Source organism: Hyalella azteca, unplaced genomic scaffold (assembly GCF_000764305.2).
Source record: "Hyalella azteca isolate HAZT.00-mixed unplaced genomic scaffold, Hazt_2.0.2 contig16409, whole genome shotgun sequence".
Taxonomy (NCBI): Eukaryota; Metazoa; Arthropoda; class Malacostraca; order Amphipoda; family Hyalellidae; genus Hyalella; species Hyalella azteca.
The window spans coordinates 277,596-302,203 of NW_025946233.1; the positions used below are offsets into that span (position 1 = coordinate 277,596).

At 40.6% G+C, this 24,608-nt stretch overlaps 1 protein-coding gene across 2 annotated transcripts; it reads right to left on the minus strand.

The window, feature by feature from the left end:
• Positions 1-763: 763 nt before the first annotated feature.
• LOC108668597 lies at positions 764-16,237 on the minus strand. Of its 2 annotated transcripts, none has more exons than XM_018155839.2 (15): positions 15,151-16,237; positions 14,050-14,757; positions 13,674-13,813; positions 12,883-13,058; positions 12,086-12,296; positions 9,850-10,004; positions 9,456-9,524; positions 9,049-9,197; positions 8,564-8,763; positions 7,481-7,632; positions 7,005-7,235; positions 6,222-6,665; positions 5,576-6,049; positions 5,084-5,246; positions 764-4,842 (listed from the first exon to the last, which is right to left on the minus strand). In XM_018155839.2, the coding sequence occupies exons 1-13, from the start codon at positions 16,113-16,115 to the stop codon at positions 5,798-5,800; spliced, it is 3,852 nt and encodes a 1,283-aa protein (XP_018011328.1). In that variant the 5' UTR covers positions 16,116-16,237; the 3' UTR covers positions 764-4,842; positions 5,084-5,246; positions 5,576-5,797. The 2 variants fall into 2 exon arrangements, with proteins under 2 accessions (XP_018011328.1, XP_018011327.1); XM_018155838.2 differs by having other exon boundaries at positions 9,456-9,539.
• Positions 16,238-24,608: the final 8,371 nt, after the last annotated feature.

A 24,608-nucleotide genomic window follows, 5' to 3' on the forward strand; every position in this document is an offset into this window, starting at 1 on the left:
ACGGGTTGTTCATCTAATACGATTCCATTCATTTCGATTAACCGATGAGTTGCAATTAATCTTTTGCGAGTCTTCGCAGGTACTTCATTTATGATTGAAAATTCTACTAAGTGACCGACAAATTGTTTAATCAATCTACGTAGATTCTCATTCATTTCTTCAGCGATTAAATGACAGACGGGCAGGATGACAGTGATATGGCAGATAGGATAGGATGACAAAGATATGAGCAGTGAGCTAGGGTTCGAATTGAATTTAAAATAATAGTGAGCAAATAGCGACGCTCAAAATGCTAAGTGATGCATATTTCAAACTTAATCACTTAAATCAAACTTATCACTTAATCTTTGTATTGGTGGTACTCTTACACTCTATGCTCTTTCTCGATCTAACTTTTAATGATTTCTAGTATTAATGACAAACAGGTAGCTTTTGCTCACTGTGTTCTCAAAATCGGAGTTTATCAGAAACATGCCTGTGCGTAGCAAAATGACTTGCAGTGGTAAACAACTCAGCAGATAGGATGATAACGAACGATAGGATGATTTCCCAGGATGCTTTGTAATTTCACACGTATTTTCGTCAGTCCATGGAGTGCAACTGCCAACGTAGTACAGAATATGAGCTATTAATCTGCGATTCCTTATATTCTTACTATGAATCAATTTATGCAAAAGATTCGTTTGTGTATTGCCCAAATACTACTGTAAATACTTCTGGTTCGACCTGCCAGAATACTTAAGGGTTAAATAAAACGTAAAGACTCCGTACATAATGTAATTGGAGACAAGAACCATAAATTGAATCACTCGCGGCTTAGAAGTTAACAAGGAAAAGTTACGTTTATGTGGGCTTTGACATGCTCAACCCAGCCGATGTTTAATGAAGCCTCTAGGCTACGAAGTGATTTATGCCTAGCAGCAGCCACGCAGCTATTACGTAAGAATAAACTTAAAACTGAATTACGTGCGGCCTTAAGGCCAGGTGTGGCCATCAAATTGACTCAAGCTTTGATTCTGAATTTCAAGTCATCGCAATTTCAAGGTTGGTAACGGATCCGGCAGAGACAACTGCTGCCTCAGCCTTCAACTTCAAAACTGTCCGTTATGCAAAATAAAAGACATTTCTGTCTGTAAATAAATGTGCTTACCTAAATCATGATAATAAACAAAAGCTGTGAAGTGCTGCCTTGAAGTGCAAAATACCGGTCCAATGCATCACATATCCAATATTGGTAGCGGAAATGCCACTAAAAATACCCTCTAACAGTCAGAGACAAAACAGACATTCAATTGAAGCGCTTCATTCAATAAGACTTAATCCCTTATAATTTTTTATCAGTTAGAAATACATACGGAATGATTATATCTCAGACAGTTACAATTCAACTGCCTGTCTCAAAGGCCAGATGTAACGAAGCTCAGAGAAAACTAAAAACGAAACTACAGCTGCATAACACAAAATAAGAGGCGTCGCGCAACCTAATTTCAGAAGGGAACATCCTTTATTCGAAAAAGTTATAAATGAGCTAGTGCCAGAGCGGGAAAAAGTCTGTTACATGTCGCCCTCAGTCTTCTTCTTGATGAGGATGTCCTTGACGTTGAAGTTGATCTTGGGTTTCTCGCCATCAGGCCTCGGCACATCGTACAGACAAAAGCGTTTGAAGGCTTCGACGTCACGATCTGACGCATCCATGTCACCCAACATATCTTGAGGCGTGAAAACAGAATCGAGGTTCGACATGTCTTCCAGACCCTTACGCCCTTTCTTCGGCTTCTTACCGATGACTCCGGCATTGGGGTTAGGTTGGTACATTCTGCTCGAGTCATCCATAACAGACGACACGTACGGACGATTCACCAGCGCGGAGTTAAGGCTAGAATTCACGGGTCCTCCGATGACCCCCAAACCTCCGGCGCCAAAACCTCCTACGCCATTGCCAGCACCAATGCCTCCAAGACTCCCTGATCCAAAAGATCCGTACGACGAGAGGGCGTTTGCGTTTGCAGCAAGATACTGAGCATAGCGTGCCTCATGGCCATCGCCACATCCGCTCGAAAAGCTCAGAGGAGAGGTGCTGAAGCCTCCACCGGAGGTATCCGCGCATCCACCGTTTCCATTTGACAAGCAGTAATTGGGAGATGATGCTGCACACATTGAGCCACTCATTGAAGCGCTACCGAGGTAGCTTTGGCCTGAGCTTGAATATCCCGCAGTGTTCCCCAGACTACCGAGACCATGGTTAGTAACCGCAGGAAACGCTGAAGAATTCCCAAAAGCGCTGCCGTTAGAAAAACCAAATGTATTTGACGAGTTTGAGAAAGGACCGAAGCCAGCAGGATTGGAGAAAGCAGACGAGCTAATGAGCGGATTATAAGAACTCTGAGATACTGCGTCATTGAACACAGAATGCAGTGCAGGCATGAGCTGCTGATGGGAAGTAACGGGGAGCTGGTGATGCTGAGAGGCCTGTACTTGAGAGACATTCCTAGAATGGCTGTTTGCCTGAAGACCCTGCAGCTGAGACAGTTGAGGAAGCTGTGGCACAGATGTCGGATGGCGTGGGAATTGCTGCTGTTGTAATAAATTGACATTTTTCGGGTCAGGCTGCGATTGCGGAAGGCCATAAGCTTGAAGGTTCTGCTGGGGCATAGGTTGGAACTGCTGCGTCTGAGGCAACGGTGCGGTACTGTTTACGGCATTTTTGGCGCTTGGGACGGAATGACCAGCACTCTGTCGACTAGCACCAGAATTCAACTGCATCGTTTGCTGAAGTGGCAGTGGCTGCTGCTGATGATGCTGCTGAGGCTGCATTTTCTGTTCTTGAACTGGCTGTGGTTGATGATGTTGACGAGTTTGAAGAAGAGAAGCCTGAGCAACATGGTTATCAGAACCTTGCATCTGTACCTGCTGTTTGGCAAGTTTTTGTTGATTCCCTGGATGTCTGTTTTGAACAGCGATACTCTTGTCGCTCTGATCGCTTTTTGCGGGCAGCTTTTGCTACTTTTGGGAACTTACATTCTTGGGAGGCTGCCGATCAGCCACCCAAGATGTTTTCGCTGGACCGCTCTTGTTTGCCCGTTGCAAGAGCTTCATCATAATTTTTCGTCTTGCTCACATTCACAGGCTCTACCGATGATACTTCTCCGTTCGCGGTAGCGGAAGATCTAATCTGATGTTTACTTTTATACTTTGCCGTGGAGTTAGTTTTGGGGATCACAGGCTTAGCAGGTGCAGGTTTAGTTGAGGACTTGGACTGACCTACATCAACTGGCTTTTTGGAATCTTTTCTCCGTTTTCTTCGGCTCGGCTGTTTTGATGGGAGCATTAGATTGGGTTTCGTCAATTCCACAGTTCCAGCTTTGAGAATTTTAACCTCATTATTTTTTATTTTCTTTGGGTCAACAACAGATTGCTTTTTACTGGCATTTCAGATGCCTTTGAGTTCCTTGTCGCAGTAGCCTTGGCAATGACGGTTTCAGGAGCAACGGGTTGATGACTTAATGCTTCTGCGACTGCTGAATCTGCAGTAGGTTAGGAATTAACTTCCTCAACGGCCTTATCGTCACGAGAGTAACAGATTGAGAACCCAGTAACGCGCAAATTATTTTTACCTTTTTTGTCCACAGATAAATTGTAGATTTGGTCCATCAGATCCTCATCGTCTCCAGGTTCATCATCACTGTCGCGCAAAACCGGCGTTGCCAGCTCTTCCACAACAACGTCCTTTTTATCTTCGACTGCAACAGTTTTAGTTTTAGAAGCCTGTGCTTTTGGTTCGTCTTTTTCTTGCAAGCAGTGGGCAACAAAAGAGTGCCATCTCCTCTAGCAATGACTTGCTTGTTGTATTTCATTCTCTGGCTTCTGCTCAAGCGTTCAGGATCCAACAAGCCATTAAGAGCTGCATGGATACGCTCGTCGGCTGTCATCCGTTTGTCCAGGATGCAATCTTTCTCTGACTCACTATCAAAAGTCTCGGCGCTACTGGAGCCTTACTATTTTATGGTTCAGGCCTGTCAGATTTTTTATTAGTGTTTTTCTCAGCTACCACTTTCGATTGCACCTTTGTTTTATTCTTACCTTTGACTGGGATATTAGCGACTGGAGGACTGGGTTCACGCGCTTCGTTCTGCTTCTTTTTCTTTTGCGGTTTCTTAGAAGATTCTTCCTTTGCTGGTGGTTCGTTAGGTTTCTTGTTTCCGGGTATCGCTTTCCGGCCAAGTCGTCAACAATGGTTTGGTCAGTATACCTCCAGGGATCGAACGACGGCGACTTCAGGAGTAGATCAGAACCGCCAAGATTTCCACCAGTAGAAAGCCCAGAGTTCAGGTGAGGCATGCCAGCCATCGAATTCATATTGTACATACCGGTTACAGATGCAGCAGAGGGCAGTCCACCCATCATTGGTGGTGTCATACCGCCAATAAAAGATGGATTTGACGAAATATTAAGCATTCCAGGCTGACCAGCAACTCGGCTGATGCTCACACCAGGTGGTAACTGAAGCCCATCAGTAAGGTCGTCCAGATCCCCACTTTTTCCAGAACCAGTTCTGTTCACGTTCTGTTCATTTTCCTTCCCCTTTTTCTTGCCTGCTTTACCAACATTAGATTGGTTAGCATTCTTCCTTTTGCCAGCTGAATTATTTTGCTTGAGCGTTTGTTGATGATGCGGTTGTTGCTGTTGCAGGGCTCGAGCGGCATGCAATTGTTGCAGTCTGAGCAGCTCTTCTTGTTGCCGCTGTATCTGCAAAGTCTGCAGACGAAGTTGTTCCTCTTGCTGCTTCAAGATCTCTCTCTGCTGTTCGTACTGCTGCAGGTGAATGTCGTGTTCTCGATCAGCCTAGAAATTAGAAGTCAACAGTGAGACCGTGAATGCTGTGTTACAAGATTTGTTCAGGAGAAAAGTCATACTATTAACTTGACGATAAATTTAATGGCTATGAGTAATCTGGTCTTTTAAACAAACTCAAAGGGCATGAAACGAAAAATTTTCGTTAAATGGGCAGCAAGAACAAAGTTAGTTAGTGTCCTGCACAACAGTACTTGCATCAGTAAAGAAATGAAGATGAATTTTATCTTACCGCAACTCGGGCGCTATTCTGTTGCTGCCTCTGCCGTTCCTTTTTCTGCGTTTTCTTCCATTTCTTGAGCTCCTTCTGACTCAAGTTAGGGGAGGACGGAGCGGTTCCTTCTTTGCTACAGCAGTGTAGCCTGCACCACCTGCGCTGTTGTTTCCAGCAATTGCTGACAAAAATGCAGCGATTAGAACATGCATAGTGACAATCGAACAATGCTAGGCATTAACAACAGAAGCAAAATCCTAATATTAATATTAATCGATATAACAAAATTGTAGATCATAATACAAACAATCTACAAAAGATCATAATACAAACAATCTACAGAGAAATCATTACAAAAGCTCAATAAAAAAAAACAATGCAATTCAATAAAGTGAAAAATGAATGATAAATTTTCAAAAGCGTTGGAGGCTTGAATGGTATGATAGTAACAAATACAAATTTACAGCTTTTTTGGCTTAGCGTAGACACAGGTTATTCAAGATGGCTCACCTTGGCCGTTAACGAGCTTGTATCAAACCTTTTCCTGGTTTGCCTGCTCTCCCTTAAGCGTGATGGTGACTGTGGGCTCAGAGCTTGCTGGGTCCATGACACGCCTTATTGTCACCATCTGCAAATCCTTGTTGTCTTTGTTGGAATCGTCTTTTTCCAGGCCTTGGATGAGTTTGCTTAGGCCTCCACCACCAGTAGCCACCTCACCACTAGAGAAGGAGCTTATGCCACCAGGAATGAAGGCCTGGAATGCCTCAGGCCTGGAAAACCAAAACCTCCCAGGGTTGGCTGAGGCGCTGCAAATGCAGAGAAAGCGGGTGGTGCTGCAGCTGCGTGTAAAGGGTGTGATGACCCGCTGTTGAATCGCTGCTGATGTGGCTGCTGCTGCTGTTGTAGTTGCTGAAACTGTTGCTGCATCTCCTGTGACTTGGTTAAGGTAGAGCAGCCTCTAGACTGGAGAACCTGATGCTTCATCTGCAACAAAATTTTTAACTGTAAGAAAACAAATTTACGCATCAAAAACAAGTAAATATCGAAACTATGAACCCAAAATTATCTTGACAAAGATGAAAAAGAATTTATTCTATGATATTTGAGTCACTTAACATGAAAAAAAATGCTCTCTAAGAATGTGGGGTATCTTCACCAGCTGATCGTCTTGTTTGATGAGTGTGACGGTAACTTCGTGGGCACGGCGTCTCAGTTCAGCAATGGCACCATCCTTGTCTTCAAGCTCATCAAGACTTGCAGCAGGCTGAACAACCACCCTGTTTCTCTCCTGCTTGTCTTCTTCTTCAGACATGCCATCTCGCCATCCATCAGATGAGCTAGTCGCCTCAAGCGGTGCTTTTGCTCTGCTCGCCGAGCCAACTCGCTGTTTCTGGTCAGCATCAGTAGTGTTCCTAACTTCTACTTTAGCAGGCAGCTTGACCATAGCTCCTGAACTGCTACTATAATTACTCTTGCTGGATGAGGCACTCTTGCTGTTAGCTGCGCGGCGTCCTCCACTCACGGTTGTTGTGCAATCATTGGAATCACTCATATCATCTGCAGCTCTTGCCTGAGCAACGTTCTTGGATTTGCTGGCCACCTGGTATGATATTATTTCAGTTACCAATATTGTATAATTCAAATATATTAACTAATATATATACAAATAAAATTCTTCAGATATTTAAAACAATTCTCAGTTTTGTGGGTCCAAACACGTCACAACAAACTTATCATTGGTAACCATTTTTCAGAAATCAAAATAGCCTCAACGTGAATTTGGACATCAAAATACTTACTTCACCAGGTTACCCAACGCCATACACATAATATAACAACTTTTCACTAAATATAATTTGAATGTTGTTATAATATGAGGGATGAGCCTCAAACCACCATAAACTGAGTGCAGACACGGTACCTATGACTATTTACATACCTTTTTGACTCGTTGCTTCTGTTTTTTCTTATTATTCTTTTGAGCAGTGCTGCCATCAATGTAGCTGAGTATTGTGTCAATGTCCTTGTCCCCTACATAGGGCTGCTGCGGCTGGCGTGCAGGCTGAGATTCTTCGGGTTGCTTTGCAACGCTCTGTCCAGCAATCTTCTTCTCATTTAGGATGCGAAGAAGTCTGTCACGTCGATCAGAGTATTTTTGACGTCCTCCCGACTGCCCAGAAATAGATCAATATTATCGTTACCACAAATGAACACCATACAGCATTTCTCAGAACAAAAAATTTTCACAAACTAATACTCAACTTCAAACTGTAAAACAGATTTTGTCCGCAGCATTTTGTTTTCACTTTATTGACGAATTTCATTTGAATGACAGCAGCAGTCACCCAGACGACATTTGATATATCATTAGATCATATAAGACACATTACCTTCTTCGTTAGGACAATATCTGACCTGCTTGTGATGCACGCCGTGGTAGTAACAACAATCGCAATGATTATCGACGTGACCGCTGGACGAGGCGTCGCTCTCATCACCACTGCTGCTGTTACAACCACTGCTCCACTCGTCGGCCGTGCCGCTCTGAGACTCTCCAGTGCAGTCGTCTAGAACACATATAAATCGTTACAAGAGTCTGTTGATATCTTTTGAACCATAGGAGCTGATAAATCTGAACGCTCAGCGTTAATTGATAAACATGTCCTCAACAACAAAACGAAGAGAATTTCTAGCGTCCTACAAATGTTTTATGCATGTGTTATATCCTTTGTTACTTATAATCATAAGTTGAAACACAAAAATCAGTTGTACTAAAAAATTAGAGTTAATAAAAAATCTCTAAATAAAATGAACAAACTGATTGGTTAACGAATAAAAAGCTCTTATGATAAAAAGAGCATCCAAAGGGTTAAAATTCATTGGAGTAGAGTTAATACCTCCAAAAAGTAATGCACTTGATATTTTTTTAGCGACGAAACCAACAAAATTAGATTAAATAAACACAAACACCCAGAATGGTTTCTCAGCAATTGAATTTCTTTGAGAAAACCATAGTAATAAGTGTGAAGGCAGAGCATGTGTAAATGGCTTTGCATAGGATAGATAATTTCCAACTACTCAAAAATTCAATATAATATGTACATTGTATGATTTTCAATCAGATTCTGATACGGTTCTGGGTTAAAAATTTAAGATTTCTTGGAGATTGTGCATCCGTGCATGACAAGATGCTGTTTGGAAAAAAAAATTAAGAAATTGGGGTCTCACTGCAACCACCGGGCAAAAAAAAAAAATTTGCCTTCATTATAAAAAAAAAATTCACAAATTCAAACTGCCTATAAAATGTAATATAGAAAAAAATTGGCATGACACTCGGTTCAAAATTCAACGATAGTAGTACCAGTTAAGTTTATACTTCAACACACGAACTGATGCACAAAAATATGATACAGTTTAATGCTTAATATGCTTTACCTCGATCAAACTTAATGCACGTCATACAAAGCAATAAAGGTACAGTATGAAGGCAAGTCAGACCTTCATGTTTACAAGTCATGGCCTTGGTGCGCGCCCTGGCAGCAGGAGGAGCTGAGGACGAGGCAGAGGTGGGGTGGTGGCGGTCACAGCAGTAGTTGTTGTCGTGCTTAACAGGGGGAGCCTCGTGTGGGGCGGTTGTGGTCGTCACAGCCGCAGGGCTGCAACTTGACGTGACAGGCGCCGCGGGAGTGCTTCCTTCACTGTGCAGCGAGATTAAATTGCGTAATTTTACTGAAATACATTCACGAAAATTACATACACTGATAGTTTGATCCCGATATGCTATTTACAAAAACTTTACTAATTATATACCATACACTTAAACAATATTTAATGTACATTATTCTGCAATAGAATAGGAGTAGCTGGAAATTGCAACTGTGTTTGCCACGAGCGCAAGGCATCAAATTTGAAAAGGCTAAATTGGTGAAGTCTTGATAGAGGAGAAGTTTCGCTCAATAGATTCTTGATGTTCAAAAAGTTACCTGACATGAGTGACATTAGCAGCAGGCGTGCAGCAGTGCATACTGTCCACACACGCCTGAGGGAAGGGGGCAGGACCAGGGGGCGCGATCGTGTCACCATAAGCCTGCTCCCACTCCTTCATCAGCTGCTCGCTCAGCATATCGCTACCCTGTGACAATCCACAAATTACAATGTAATGCTACAAGAGCTCGTGATGCTGCAATATGAGTAGATTTGAATATGTGCTGTGATTGAGCATTGAAAATTAATAGAAAATTATTCAGTTAAACATATGGAACATGGAGAGAATCTTCATATTCGATCAAACCTAAGTATATTATGCAATTAAAAGATAAAAAATGGAGTAATTAATTGGCCTTCATGAATATATTGCACCTTATTCCTAGATAAAAATTAATCAACTCACAACGTATGGATTATCAAAAAGTGGGCGCTTTGGTGAAGATGCAGAGGGGCCATGAATGTGCGGGTACAGCTGAGAGAGAGAAACCTGCATTAATGAAAATAGGAAGAGCTGACGAGCGCCTGTCACAAAACCTTAGTACATAAGGAATCGTTATCTTTCTTGTAAACCAGCTGCATAAAATTTTCAAATTAAGGAAAAACACGCTACGGTAATTATACATCATCAAAAACGCTTAATAAATTATATGCCTTACTTGTCAAGTGTCATCAAAATACCGATCCTAACAAAATTCAGGATATATGAAAATAGGATGCTAGAGAGCAGGCACAAAATACTAGAAGTATTATACACTAAAAGCATGATCATAAACTAGCTGCACATCAGGAAATCTTACTCCATTGTTAGCAGCATCAGACAGTGCAGCTGTGGGGGACGAGTAAGGCTGAGTGACAACAGCAGTGCGCTTGGAGGAGCTGCAGTGTTCACACTCGCATGCAAACGACTGAGACCCTCCATCAGGATGTTGCACAGGCTGAGGAGCCACCACGCCTGTGCCATGGTAAGGTAAATACAAATAAAGGATACAAATATTTTACATCAATCACCATTGACTGATGATAATTTTGACACAACAACATAATTTTGGATTATTTGGCACTTGAAAAAACTATTATCTGTGACAAATATAAAAAATCAAAATTCTGCTCAGGTTCCGTTACATAGCAACAAGTTGATGAACAAGAGGATCTTTGAAGAATACAAGTAGTGAGTACTTTTATCCCATCGCCTTTACATTCATCCCATCGCCCTTATCAAATAAATCAGATTTGGAAACTTTATCTTCCTGCTTTTTCAAATGAATTTGATTGGAAGATTTCATCCAACTTCTTCTTTCAAATCAAATGTAGCCCCATTAAGGGGACCGGCTAAGCTCCGGAAAAACTTCTTCAGTTATTATCCGATTATCATGAAACTTCACATACATACGTAAAATGTAAAAATAAAACCATTTTACTTCTATGAATTTTTCGAAAAAATTGATAGAAAACGTGAAATTCATAGAAAACGGCTAAAAAGGGGTACTTCAGAAAATCTATCTCCTCCCACAAATATCATCCTACAACATCGAGACACGTATCATTCGATTCGTAAAGACCATATCTATCGACTCTATCATCACTTTACGAAATCATTTTTCGACGCACAGGGATGATTCTGGTACCGTTGAATGCGTTGAAAAGTGAGCTTTAAGATGAGCCCAAAAAGTGGAAAACGCCAAGATTGAAAATTTTAGGTTAGCCGGTCCCCTTAATCAGTAAGCAGCAGATTGGAATGAAGGCAGAGGGCACAAAAATCAATGCTGACAAGTCGTTGTGAATATCTTGCCAAAAATAACACTGTAGCATAGATCCTTGTCTATGAATAAATATTTTGGAACTTGAAGAAAACAATTGTTACAAATTTTCCTAACTTCTCCAAGATTCAAATTCTTTGCATTGCAGTTTATAACATTATATATACATATATATATATATTCTAGAATTCCCTGATAATTTTATCTCTGGATAAATATATTAATTAATACATTACGTATTAGTTACAAAACATGAGGTGAGGCAGAAGTGTAACAAGACTCGCGACATTAGTGCCGTTTTGTTTGGTTGTGCATCAAATGAAACGCTGCCAATTGGTGCGAGACTTCTAGCAACAATAATTGTCTCAATGTTTCAAAACTTCAACAGACGTTTGATCAGCCTACTGCCTACTTCAACTCAAACTAGAAATTTTGCTCAAACATATTTCAACAAAAGAAAATTTTTGAAGATACATAACAATAAAAGAGTTCTTTCTTCAACAGCAAACCCATCTAAGTATGAAGATATAATAAATTTTATATTTGACATTGGGGAATGGTCCACAGAAAATTTAATACACAAAGACAAACAGTTTGAATATGAAAACGGCCTTGAGAAGCTCAGAAAACTGTCTACCCGCACGGCCGCACGATACTACTTATTGCAGACAAATAAAAAGATGCTCTATCGAGACTATGCTTTACGTTGCACTGTACATAGAATTTATTGCCTCAAAAGTCAATCCTGTAGGCACCTAGCTGACATATTCATAAAGCTTTAACCAATTCTTTCATTTTCTTTTATCCTCAATTGCAAGAAAATTCTTGACATTTTGACATTTCGGAGCTTTTAATAAAATATAATGACACTCAACAGCACTGTGCTGAAGACCACACCAGGCGGAGGCTAGTAGCACTGCTACCAAAAGTTTCAAAGCCTTGATTACTTAGTAGGGTAACTGCTTAATTACAACTATCATGGAAGGAATAAAATTGGAAAAATTATAACTTTGTCAAAGGATTAATCAGTCTAAAACTTTGCAGCCATACCACTTATTTATTAAAGAATTTCAAACACATCCAATTCAGGAAACTTATATACATTAGAAGGAAGTACCTACGGTAGATCAGTTAGAAGAGGCCTACTAATAGCAGGGTATGAATCCAAATGTAAACAAGAGCAAAAGGCCTACAACCTGAAAGGGACACACATGAAACATGAAAGTATGTACAATACGAGGTTGAAACGCAATCTTAATAAGGACGAAGATCCTACCATCAGTAGGAAGAGGCAGCTCGCCAACAGCAGCATCCTTGAGTCTGAACTTATGTCTGTTGTGCGGCGTGACGCGCGTTGCATGGCCTTCTCGGGCAGCAGCTCCTGCCTCCTGGCAAACACGGGCCAGCCAAGACCACCACACGAGGCCTGATACGTCGCCCTCGCCCCCAGCACCATCTTCTGTGGCCGCGTTTGAGCAGGACAACACCTGCAAGGTTACTCTTTTAGCAACAAATTCACGGGTAGTATTGTTGACTCTACATAGAGTCAGAGTGTAATTCCTGGATGGCAATTGCATGCAAGCATAAATGTGGTCTTATGTTAGAAGTAGAACATAATCTCATGTCTGAATTAGAAATAATAAACAAATGTTGAATTAGAACCTACATCTCAACATGGATGTCAGGTCGAAAGTAAGAAATAGAGTTGAATGAAAGGTTATAATTTTTTCAAAATATCTTGTCATAAATAGGGTTTAATGTGAGTTTTTCACAATAAATTAGAAGTCTACACATATAAAGTGCAGATATGAACTGAAATGTGCAATGATAAATGTAAGGGGTAAAATGAAACTACATGCATACTAACTGATGGGAAGTTCTGGTAATGTCCTTAATTTAGTATTAAAATGTAAGAAGATTCCATTAACATATACTATACAAAATTTGCATTAATTTCATCATCATTGAGGTCACTCAATACACTTCAATTTTGTCACTACATTTGCCGTAGATTTACTTTGTAATTAAACTAACTTAAGATCTGTGACTTTCTAGATTGCTGAAGAAACTGACCTTCACTTTGCAGACATTGATGTAACCAGTGACATCTTTATCCTCGAGGATGGTAATGTTGAAGACATGGAGCGCAAAGGAGAACCAGTTCAGAGAGAAACGTGTCTCCAGAGCATGAAGAGCAGGGCGGACAGCATCCACCACACAGACCACTTGTTGATATGCTTGGCACACGCCTGGTCATGGCATTGCACTTGTATAATAATACTTGCTTATCCATTAAAATGAGGCAATTGTTATTAGAGTAGACCAATTCTAGAACTTGATACACAAATAAACAGAAATGCTGCAAAATAAGCCTTTTTTTTGTCTTAAGACATCTTGGGCTCAACTGTGACCAAGAATGATGGGAAACATCAACATTTCAATGGACACAAAACTTACACTTCCCACTGATTTGCACTAAACCTGATAACCTTGCAATATTTTAAACAGACCTATGGACAAAAGTGAGAGACCAATTTTATTCGTCATAGTGGCATAATAACTTTTAAAGGAGAAAATATCTTACTTCTTAACTGTCAGAGAAAATGTTCTCATGGGGAGCCTAGACCCAGAAGGTAGGCATCACCTCGAATATCCGTTCAATTCATCATTTATTAAACTAGTGCACAAGTTGCAATAATCCTGAAGACTCTGATGGGTACCTATTTCATTGCCGCAAGACAGTGTTGGTCTGTGTAAATTAATTATCAAAGGACAAAATGGATAAATGCAGCAAAAAAACAGTAAAATTTTAACCAACTTGATAATAGAAAAGGAAGAAAACACATGGTGATTTTTGTACTTACTCTTAGCAAAGTTATGGGATTGAGCAACAGTTGGGGAACTGAGCACCTCAGCAAGAAGGCGGACTTTGAGCAGTTCACACATTTCTTGAAGCAGCTGAGAGAGTCGCAGCACCAGCTGATGTGGGTCAGTCACCATCAAACTGTGAAACAGTACATAATCCTCATTCACAACAAAAAACACGGGTTTGTGCAAAAATCTACTCTAATAAGAGAAGAAAACCAGCAGAGATACATGGCTTAGAGTTAATTTACTAAAACTTTAAACATTATGTTTTAGATTAATTAAAACAGAATTGCTCGAATTGTGCCATTTTGCAGTAGATAAAAAATTTCCACTCATTCAATCAAACAAGGTAATATTGAGAGCTTTACTTACTCTTCCACCAAGCTTTTAATTCTGTCAATTGAAGGCCTTTGGAAAACAGGACTGGAAATCTTGACTGTATGGGTACGCAAGTTTGCAAGATCAATGATGTTAGGAGTCTTGAATTTTCCATCACCACTGGGAGGAGCAGAACTGGCAGAACTAGCATCCACTTGAGCTGCACCATCTTTAATGGCCATCAATTGGTCCAAAGTTCCATCACTTGAATTATCTCCAACTAGTGTTGAACCAGAAGAGTTGAGCAGAGCATCACTAGATTGCCCATTAGAACTGCTACCTTCATCAGGGGTGGTTAATGAGTTGGCTGCATTAGCATCAGAAGAACTTGTCAATTCACCCTCCACAGCAAGAGATGATGCTTTACAAGTATAAGTGGAGCCAGAAGTGGATGATGTAGATACCGAGTCCTCCAATTGACCTTCCCTGGTAAGAGAGCCATTTGACTTGCTACAAGGAGTGCATTCAGAAGAAGTTGCAGTCAAGCAATCATGGCAAGCAGAGTCACATAGAACAGTAGGCAAAGGATGAGCAGCTGAGTCAGAATTCCTGCAGCCTGATGAGCATTCAGCACCAACTGCAACAGAGCAGCTGGAACCTCCTGCTTCCACTACAGTGCTGTTGATCACAGTCTGATGGAGTTGCCGTATCGATGCGCTTAGCTCTTTCCATTGAGAAGGCACTCCAACATTGTCACACAAGCTGAAAATCAGATAATCATAATACATGGATGGAAATATGCAAATTTGATAATGTTACAATAGTTATTAATTGTACATATTGAAAACATATGATATTATACAATGCATATATATACAAAACTGAATTTAAAATAACTGGAATAAAAACTAAATTGCTGAAACCTTTTTAGTTTTGCAACAAATATTGGCTTTCATTTTAAACTTATATACACGATTGCAATGTAAATCAGTAATCAAACTCATCCAATAGCAATAGGTGCAATTTGTTTCAAGTTATTGACAAACAACTAAACATGAAAAAAATATGATTTAATGTTTTTTAATAATTGTTGTCACATCCAAAATCAAAGTAGTGAAGTAAAAATAAGAGAATTAAATGAATGGTAAAACTAACCTGTCAAATGCAGAACAATCTTGAGTGCATTCAGATTGAAGTTGGACAGTGGATGCTGCCAAAGAAAGATCATTCATGTCTTGAACCATTGAGTCATCAAGTGAGTAGGAAGAAACATCAGATGAAGCAGGCATTGAGATGTTTGGTTGGGAGTCCAGGCATAATGCTTCAGGAGTTTCATGTTGGGAAACTAAGGTTGAATTCAACAAAGAATTTTCCATTCCATTTCCAGTCAGACTCATTTGATTAGCCAGAGATTCCAGGAGTTGATCTTCCACAAATGAGTTTGCAGAAGGTGAACTACAGGTAGGAGCAACAGAATCCCTGTCTGGTGAGAGTGCGCAGATAAGAGAAGATGCTGACGATCCTGAAGATGGGCAGCTCAGAGAAGAACATGATCTTGAAGAAGTTCCATCACATGCAGTGACCATGGAATCCGAGCCAGGAGAAGCCAGACGATCATCAGGACATGAGAAAAATGATGCACTTGAAACATCGGCTACTATGGGTTTTACATTTTCTGAGCAAGGGCTAGTCAGGTATACAGGACTGGGTGAATGGTCTACTCCAATTCCATTGTGCACATCTGATAGCTCTTCGTCTTGAACCAAGTAGCCTGATCCATTTTGCATTGCTTTTTCTCCATTTGCCTTATGAATTTCCAGCGAGTGGTTTAAATCATGAGACGAATCGGTAGAACAAGGTAATGCAGGAATTGCTTCAACAGAACAACAATGCCCACATTTGCTTTTAGACTCCAAGCCAGAAGAAGAAACTCCATTGGGTTGGTTGCCGTTATGAGAGGCATCGTTACACAATGCACAATGTTTACACTTCAACGCAATACCGTCAGAAGCACTCTCTTCAACACAAACTTCACGAGCGGCAATGCGTGCGTTCTTACCCTGAGTGTCAACAGGGTTTTCATTGGATTGATCAACCTCACTATCTTCACGAGTCGTCATGATAATGAATTGCAGTATCGTTTGACACCAGTTTCTGTTTTAAATCAAACACCAAAACCGTATTAATAACTTCCAGTATCGATGCACACACCACAGATTTTGCACACGAGAGACACTAAAGTTTCTGCTAAATGGGGCCGCTAGATGGCGACACAATCAACGCAATTGGTTGTTGTTGCCTAAATTTTGAACAATTTTCATAACAATATGATTAAAATATCCCTATAGAGTCAACCTTTTTCATAAACCAATCTTTATTATATTTAAATACAAAATATTGAATTATAGATGAAGTGATGATAGCATGTGAATGATATGAGTATATAAAAAATATTCTTATTGTTAAATGCTGCTAACGTGAACATACGTTCTTGATAGTAAAAATCCTCCCACGTATTTCTTAAAAAAAAGTAGAGACTGACCACCTACTTTGAATGCCCCCAAGATTAAACGCTCACTTGAGGAAATTATACCAACCTTTTGAGTCCCCAAATAAAGTCCCTTCTTCGAGCACAAAAATTACTCTCTCTCTTTCATGAATTTCATTTCCCATTTGTAAGAAATCATTAAAAAATCGCCACGGCATAATGCTCACTTGACATAGAAATCTCATAAAACCAATACAAACGCGCGTTTATAACCCAACTGGAATATATTTGCGTAATTGAGTCCCTTGCTGAGCAAATTGCAAGTGATGAGAATTCATCGATTCCGATTTCATGCGTTAACCGTACCCTATCGTGTTTTTTGAACATAGCATAAACAGCGGTTTCAGCGTTTATTAGGCCGTGGGCCTGTCGCCGATTCACATTCACAACATTCACAGCTTGTTGTGGCCTCGAACTCACAATTCGCTGCTACAATTCTGCTTTGCTTATTAACCGCCCGGAGTCCTCGCCCAGACCAGAAACTGGCGCACCATTCCCGTCGATTTCACTAGTTGTGAGCGTCAGTAACATTCATGTCACAACAGTTGTGAGTGTCAGTAACGTTCATGTCACTACAGTTGTGAACGTCAGTAACGTTCATGACACTACAGTTGTGAGTGTCGGTAACGATCATGTCACTACAGTTGTGAGCGTCGGTAACGATCATGTCACTACAGTTGTGAGTGTCGGTAACGTTCATGTCACTACAGTTGTCACGGCCGGTCTCGCGGCCGTGATTCCAAATTCAGTGAGCGTGGAATATCTCGCAAAATACTGAACGTAGCTTGATGAAACTTGGTACACATAATCATTAGAGCCTAACGGTGATGCTTAGCTCGTGAACATGTCACTACAGTTGTGAGCGTCGGTAACGTTCATGTCACTACAGTTGTGAGCGTCGGTAACGTTCATGTCACTACAGTTGTGAGCGTCGGTAAAGTTCATGTCACTCATATTGTAGCGAAGTTTAACTGTATTTTAAGTTATAATAACTCATTAAGGAAAAAATACCATGACACTTGCGATAAATATAATCAATTGAAGGAGGTAAATATGACGACATCGCAGGGCTGGAAATCGAAATTGAATTGAGGGAGGGAAGAATTGAAAGAAATATGAACAATTCTCATCAGGAGCTAACGGTTCGAAGGCAAAATACATTCTGATTAAAATTATACTGCTCAGCAGCCCAATCATTCGAGTCTCTGACACAGAACATCTAAATGTATTACAGATTTTTTTTACAGTCTATAAGTATTTTTGTTTAAATCTTTAGGCGGCCTCATTCTCAATTTCTTTACCTTACGATATTTGTTGTTCTCTTTTCGATTTATTTCCTGAATAATAAAATGATTGATATTATCTGGATTCATACGAACATTAGGCATTTCATGCAAATACAATTTGTTGATTAAGATCTGGTCATTGCAGTGACAACAATTTCTTGCATTACTAAATACGTTCAAGTCTTACAGAATGACACGGTTTATGACATGGGCAGCACAAGACATGATTTAAAACAACGTGTTCAAGAGCTGAAGTGAACCGGGAGCCTATATATGTATACTCAAGATGATAAGCGGGCCATACACGCCATACAGTCGGACGCTACACAATACATATCATCATAATAGTTTATACTAAAAAATATTTTTCGGGTCCATGAGGTGAAAATTTTTATGAATTGTTGATTTTTATGTGCATGTAATGTTGGAATTATTGATGAAGAAAACCAATTGGTAAAATATATTAAACTCCGTTGATTCTGAATTGATATTTCTATGTTGTAGAAGAACTGCGATGCATGAGATTCAGCTTTACGGGAAATATATCAGACTTCAATACCCCCCCCCCGGGTAACAAGTACACAGAGTTTGTTTAGGGACGTCAAACCAAGGCCATGCTGAAAGCACCACCTTTGACGGCGACCAAGCTCCACCCATCAGCGACACCGAGAAATTATAGCTGAGCTTTGCAAGGCTCGAACCCACGGTTAGTTCCTCTCGTATCGGCGCCGTCATCACTGCGCATACAGTGGAGCTAACCTCTGCGCTGCAGTGACATAAGATTGAACGTTTTAGATTCAAATGAAACATCGCTAAAAAATTATTTTCAATCAAAAAGCCACGTAATTCTTTCTTTTCATATTGTGTTGGAGACGATTTGGGTGACAAGTGGTTTCCAACTTTTTGCGATCGGGTACACGTGGAAATCCCGTATTATGCTCCTAAATACACGCAATTCTGCGATTGAATTCAAAGATGGACCGTAGGCAGCAAACACTTCTCAGCAGTGAAAACCTCATCGACTAAAAAATTTTTAAAACCATGGAAATGCTCGCGTTCTGTCTGGAAAATTCTTGCGTACTACCATATGTAGTAGAGCCATAAGTCCGACAGTTTGAGAAACATCACTGAGGATCATTATAGTCACTGCCCGATGCTACAGTTTATGAATCGTTGGAGGGTGCGTAAGTCTAGAGGCCATTGTTCTAACTCGTCAAACTTCTCCGTGTGGTCAGTAGAAAAATCTTCCCGGTAATATTTGTTATCATGGCAGGGTGGCCCAGTGATTACAGTTCTGACGATGTTGACTAGAACCTATACGCAAGATCTCGAAATCAAGCTAAAGAAAGCTGTCGCACCGCAGTAAAAACACTCGAAAAAAGTATTGCTAAAAATGCAAAAAAGAATCCGAAAGCCTTCTTTTTGTACGCTAGCTCGAAGTGCAAGATGAAGGACGGTATTTCGGATTTGACAGTAGATCAACGAAAGATATCCTCTGATGAGGGCAAGGCTAACGTACTTAATCATTTTTTCAGTAGCGTATTCAATGAAGAGGACTTGAACAGTATTCCAGCTTTTGAGGAGCGCCCAGTCGGCTCCAAATTAACAAGTTTTGAGGTACAAGAAGAAGAGGTTCTCAAGCGCCTTATCGCTGCAAATCCAAACAAGTCATGCATGTGGACCGGACGGCTTCCACCCCAGATTACTCAAAGAGTTAGCAACTGCCCTAGCCAGCCCTTTGGCGTCATTTTTTCGAAAAACTTTGAACGAAGGGATCTTGCCGGCTGACTGGAAAGAAGCTCAAGTGACACCGTTATTCAAAAAAGGTGACAAATGCTGCCCTGGCAACTTTCGCCCCGTCAGTTTGACAAGTGTCGTTTGCAAGGTAATGGAATCTGTTGTGAGGGATCGATTGATAGATCATTTGACTACTAATAATCTCCTATCAGACAGACAACATGGCTTTATTGCCGGGAGATCCTGCACCACTAATCTCTTGCCTACTCTGAACGAATGGACCCGCCTGCTGGACGAAAGGGAGCCAGTAGATGCAGTGTACCTCGATTTTGCCAAGGCATTTAACAGTCTCCCACATGAGCGGCTGTTGCGTAAATTGAAGTCTTTAGGAATTTAGAGTAATGTACTCAAATAGATCAGAGATTTTCTAGCAGGGAGGCGAGAACGGGTCAGTATTAATGGGTCCGTATCAGACTGGGCTTCAGTGCGAAGCGGAGTGCCACAAGGAAGCGTTCTCGGGCCTATTTTATTCGTTGCGTTTATAAACGATATGTCCGAAGCTATGTCTAGCGTTTGCACGATGTACACCGACGACACAACAATTTATAATACAGTGAAGAATACGTCGCAAAAAGTACAGTTGCAAGGTGATCTTGACAGGCTGGTTCGGCAGGAGAGATTACGAAGGGGGAACTCATTGAAGCATACCAGTATACTCATGGCTTATACAAGGTCACAGAAGTATTACTAGAATTTGAAACAAGAACCAACACCAGGGGCCACGGCTATAAACTAAAAAAACTGCGTTGTAACGCATCAATGCGACAATATTTCTTTTCGCTTCGAGTCACCGACATGTGGAACAGCCTCCCTGATAGCATCGTTGACGCTCCTAGTATGAACCCCTTCAATAACAGACTAGACGAAGTTATGCAGGAGCATATGTTCAGTCTTAAAATGCCTAGCAACTTACGGACCAGGCAATAAGTCCAGCAGCTATCTCAATCAATCGTCAGTTATGGAAAGATCGGGTTCCAAAGGCCGGATCCCCTGTGAATCAAGTCACGAAAAATTCAAGAATCGGCAACAGGCCATGGGCCTATTTCTTCAGTGCCGACACTTCTATTCTATTCTCGAGTCCCCCAGGAACGACGTGCCTGCATGGACCGCTGCGTGGCAGAGCTGGGCACAGAATGGCACTTGGGTCCAAGTGAGCATCCTCATGGTTGAATTAATACTATTATTATTAATTTAACCATTTAACATTATTGTACATATAACATTATTCAATATTACTATTATTTAATTTTTAATATTAAAACTATTAATAGTATTATTTCAACCAAGAGCAGCCTCGTGTAGTCCAGGGTTCGGATACTTGGAAAAAGTATGCTCCGTTGTTAGTTAAACAGCTGAAATATATACATGGGCAACTGGACCATAAAATTAAGAACTGGGTTTATGGTTAGCAGCTTGACTCAGTATTTTTTCTTCTGGTGCTTACTACTATAATAAGTCTGGTGATGCAAATATTAGTGACGATAATAGCAGGGTTAGTGTACATGTGAACGAGCCGCAGCACGTGTACACGCAGCACGTGTACAGGCAGCATGTGTACACGCATCACACGTACACGCAGAACGTGTACACGCAGCACGCGTACACGCAGCACGTGTACACTTATCATATGTACACGAAGCACGTGTACACTTATCACATGTACACGCATCACGCATGCACGCAGCAGAGGGCATGCAATTCATATTCAAGTCTGAGTGAAGTATTTGATGTAGCCATTATAGATCGATTACATCCTGCTGATACGCGACGAAAATTACGGCAGTTATTTTACAAGTCAAATTGGCGTAAGCAGTGCCTGAGATAAGGCGATTTGCTTGCATCGTTTACTAGAAAATTTTATTATTCGTTATTTTTCCGTGAACAGATGCACGTTCAATGAGACTCGGAAGTATTGAAGCATATATTTTGTACCTTAGTTCATATAGAGTGTTAGTTTGCATTTAAACTGCCTACCGCAATATTCACAACAACAAAAGCAGCCTCTTATTTCTGTCAGCTGCAGGCTGCTTGCAACGCTATCGTGCGTCAGTCCCCTTAAGAATCCTGCTGATGCGAATTCCCCGCATGTTTATAAGAAGAGCCCTCATGGAGATACGGAGAGCCCTCACGAAGATACGAAGAGCCCTCACGAGGATACGGAGAGCCCTTACGAAGATACGAAGAGCTCTCACGAAGATACGAAGAGCCCTCACGAAGATACGAAGAGCCCTCACGAGGATACGGAGAGCCCTTACGAAGATACGAAGAGCTCTCACGAAGATACGGAGAGCCCTCACGAAGATACGGAGAGCCCTCACGAGTTTATTGCAGATATAAATTCCCATTTCAGGAGTAACTTCTCAATTCTGTAGTATACGTTAATGTACTCTATTGCATTTTAGGTGCGGAAGCAATGCGTCAATTTAGAATATTTAGGATTGTCGTAATACGTCACATGAGATGAAGGCCTTGAGAAAAATTGGAGTTGGTACTATAGTACTATAGTGACAATGCTATTGTGATTTACATGCCAATTTCGGTACCAAGTGTTAGTTCCATCGTATGATATCAGCATTCTATTTTTGATAGTCGGGAGCGGCCGCCATGTTACACTGAGCAGTTTTTCACACTTTCGTCGCTAGGCCAATAGATTAACATTTTGGTTAGCATCACCAAGCATATAATTTTTCCTACCAAGTAAATCCATTATTAAAATTAGCTCCATGCATGCAACAGGAATACGCGGCTGATACGACGCAGGCGCCAGCATTATGCGTTGCTATGGCGCCTCTCGCTCGGTCGCTAAGGACGCTAGCCGTGATGGCCGTAGTTGTACGGCTCCTTCAATAAAGTTCTAACTCCTGCAATAGTCCTTGCAGTAGTTCAATAACCTACTAGTTAAACTATAGCTACTTTGATGTTTCTTGCATGCTGTTCAACATTAAATATTGCAACAATTTATAGAGTAGCTCTCGCAATGAATCTTGCCACATCCATTACAGTCGCTTTGCAGTAGCTCCCAGAATATCCCGAACGTTGAAATTATCTTATGTCGCAATGTCGAGTTCTCTGTATTCCATCGGTATCTCCGTCTCCAGTCTAGACGTGGTTGCCGTGAGAATTCACGACGTCACAGCTCTACAGGCAGCTGAACGTTTCGGTAACGTTGTATCGACGTTCCAGAGGCAATATAGTTCCGACGTCCCACGGGCTGGAGTTTTGACGAGAGCGCAGCTGTTAGTCACAAATTTAACTCTTAAACTAGCCTTGGACTCGACGCTCAGCATAAACATGCACAGTTACAGAGCTACAAAGTCGCAGTTCGAGCTAGAAACACAAGTTCCGAAATAACTTAAGGCCATAGCGCAGCGACTTTTCATATGCATCCCGTCTCGACATCACACGGGGTTATAGTTTCGATGGTACATTCAGCGGATGTCGACGTCATAACAACATGTGGCGCTCGATGCTCCAAGCTTAGCCATAGCAAAGCATGTATCTGGAGCACTCTGACACTTGATCCAATAGAATCACGACTTCCAATAAGCATATAATGTGCTTCTGACATTCGGTTTTCTTGATAGTTAAACTTTTTGCTGTATGTATTTATGTTTTTTACGCAGGACGAGGTGGCTACAGCAATCGGCGTGACGCAGCAATTCCCGTGGCAGCCATGAACGCCTTGCCCCTGGTGAGCCATATAGCCTTGTAAACGATATCTCTTGTTTGTCGTGCCTATTTCTCAGTTTATCTTAATATAAATATTCAAGATTATATAAATGGAAGATAATCGTAGAGTGTTTGTGAAGTGACGTAACCTAGGAGCTGTTCATCCAGCACAAAATCTCATGTGAATGCGGATGAGGCCATGTAGAGACGTGGCTATTGAATTAATGATTAAAGACAAAGGGAGCGGAATCGAGACTAGTAGTAAATGAAAAATTACAGTTAGTAAATTGAGAAATTGGAGAAAAAAATTCCCGAACTTAAATGAGCATGTATATAATAATAATAATAATAATAAATATTTAAAGGCATGCTATTTAAGTTTTATCATGATAATAATTGTTAGTGAGGAACAACTGAGTGTAGGTTACTAATGTCATACTGGACTTTATTATGGAGAGAGTGCCTGGAACGAATGAGTGTATCGACATATAAAATAATTTAATCAATTTGTAATCTTTGAGTAGTATATGAAATCAATAAGATCTTAAATTAAACCTAATGCTTCGCTTCAGATTTGAAAGAAAAGCTTCTGTAAATAATGGTCTGCTGTGGGCTACATTCACACCTCATAAATAATGTTATGTAAAATTAAAACATTCTCTTAGGTTTTTTTAAACTTATCCTTAATATATGTGCCTTTGTAAGTGAGTATTGGTCGTGTCCTCTTTATTTAATCAATCCCTGGTGATTTACAGATAATTCTACATAATAATCTTAAATAAGTCGTTACACTAAATAAACACGCATTAGCTGATTTAAATATTTAACTTGTAAATGTTTGCCGCTTAACTGAGCGTCTCGCCTTCATAGCTCGCGTAGCTCCGACAGCTTTCGGTGGTCTAAAGCTATCCAGGTAAACAACGTGCATGGGTCTATTTATGGCCATTTCTAAACATACTTTACTAAATCTTCTCGAGATAAACAAATGCATGGTTACAATTTTTAAACTTTTTATGCCTACTGAACAAGACTACGACGCTCAGCGACTTCATTGAAGAAATCAATGAAATTTTATGAGCGAATTGTTCTGATCTACATGAGTGTGGAATAGTGTACCGTACAACGTTATATACGGCTGGTTTTTCTTCTGTTTCTAATGACACCGTCGCAATATATGAGGCTGGTTTTTTGTTTGTTACTAATCTACTCGTTACATTAGAATCGGCAGGTTGTTTCATCTATTTCTAATCTACTCGTCACATTATATAAAGCAGGTTCTGAGGCTCCACTTCTAATGTAATTGTCGCATTATA

Coding starts and splice junctions, on each gene's coding strand:
- LOC108668597 (XM_018155838.2), bottom strand. CDS start 16,115: ATGACGACTCGTGAAGATAGTGAGGTTGATCAATCCAATGAAAACCCT. Junction 10,005..12,085: donor GCTGCCTCTTCCTACTGATG/GTAGGATCTTCG, acceptor ACCATGGCACAG/GCGTGGTGGCTCCTCAGCCT. Junction 9,540..9,849: donor CTGATGCTGCTAACAATGGA/GTAAGATTTCCT, acceptor TCATTAATGCAG/GTTTCTCTCTCTCAGCTGTA.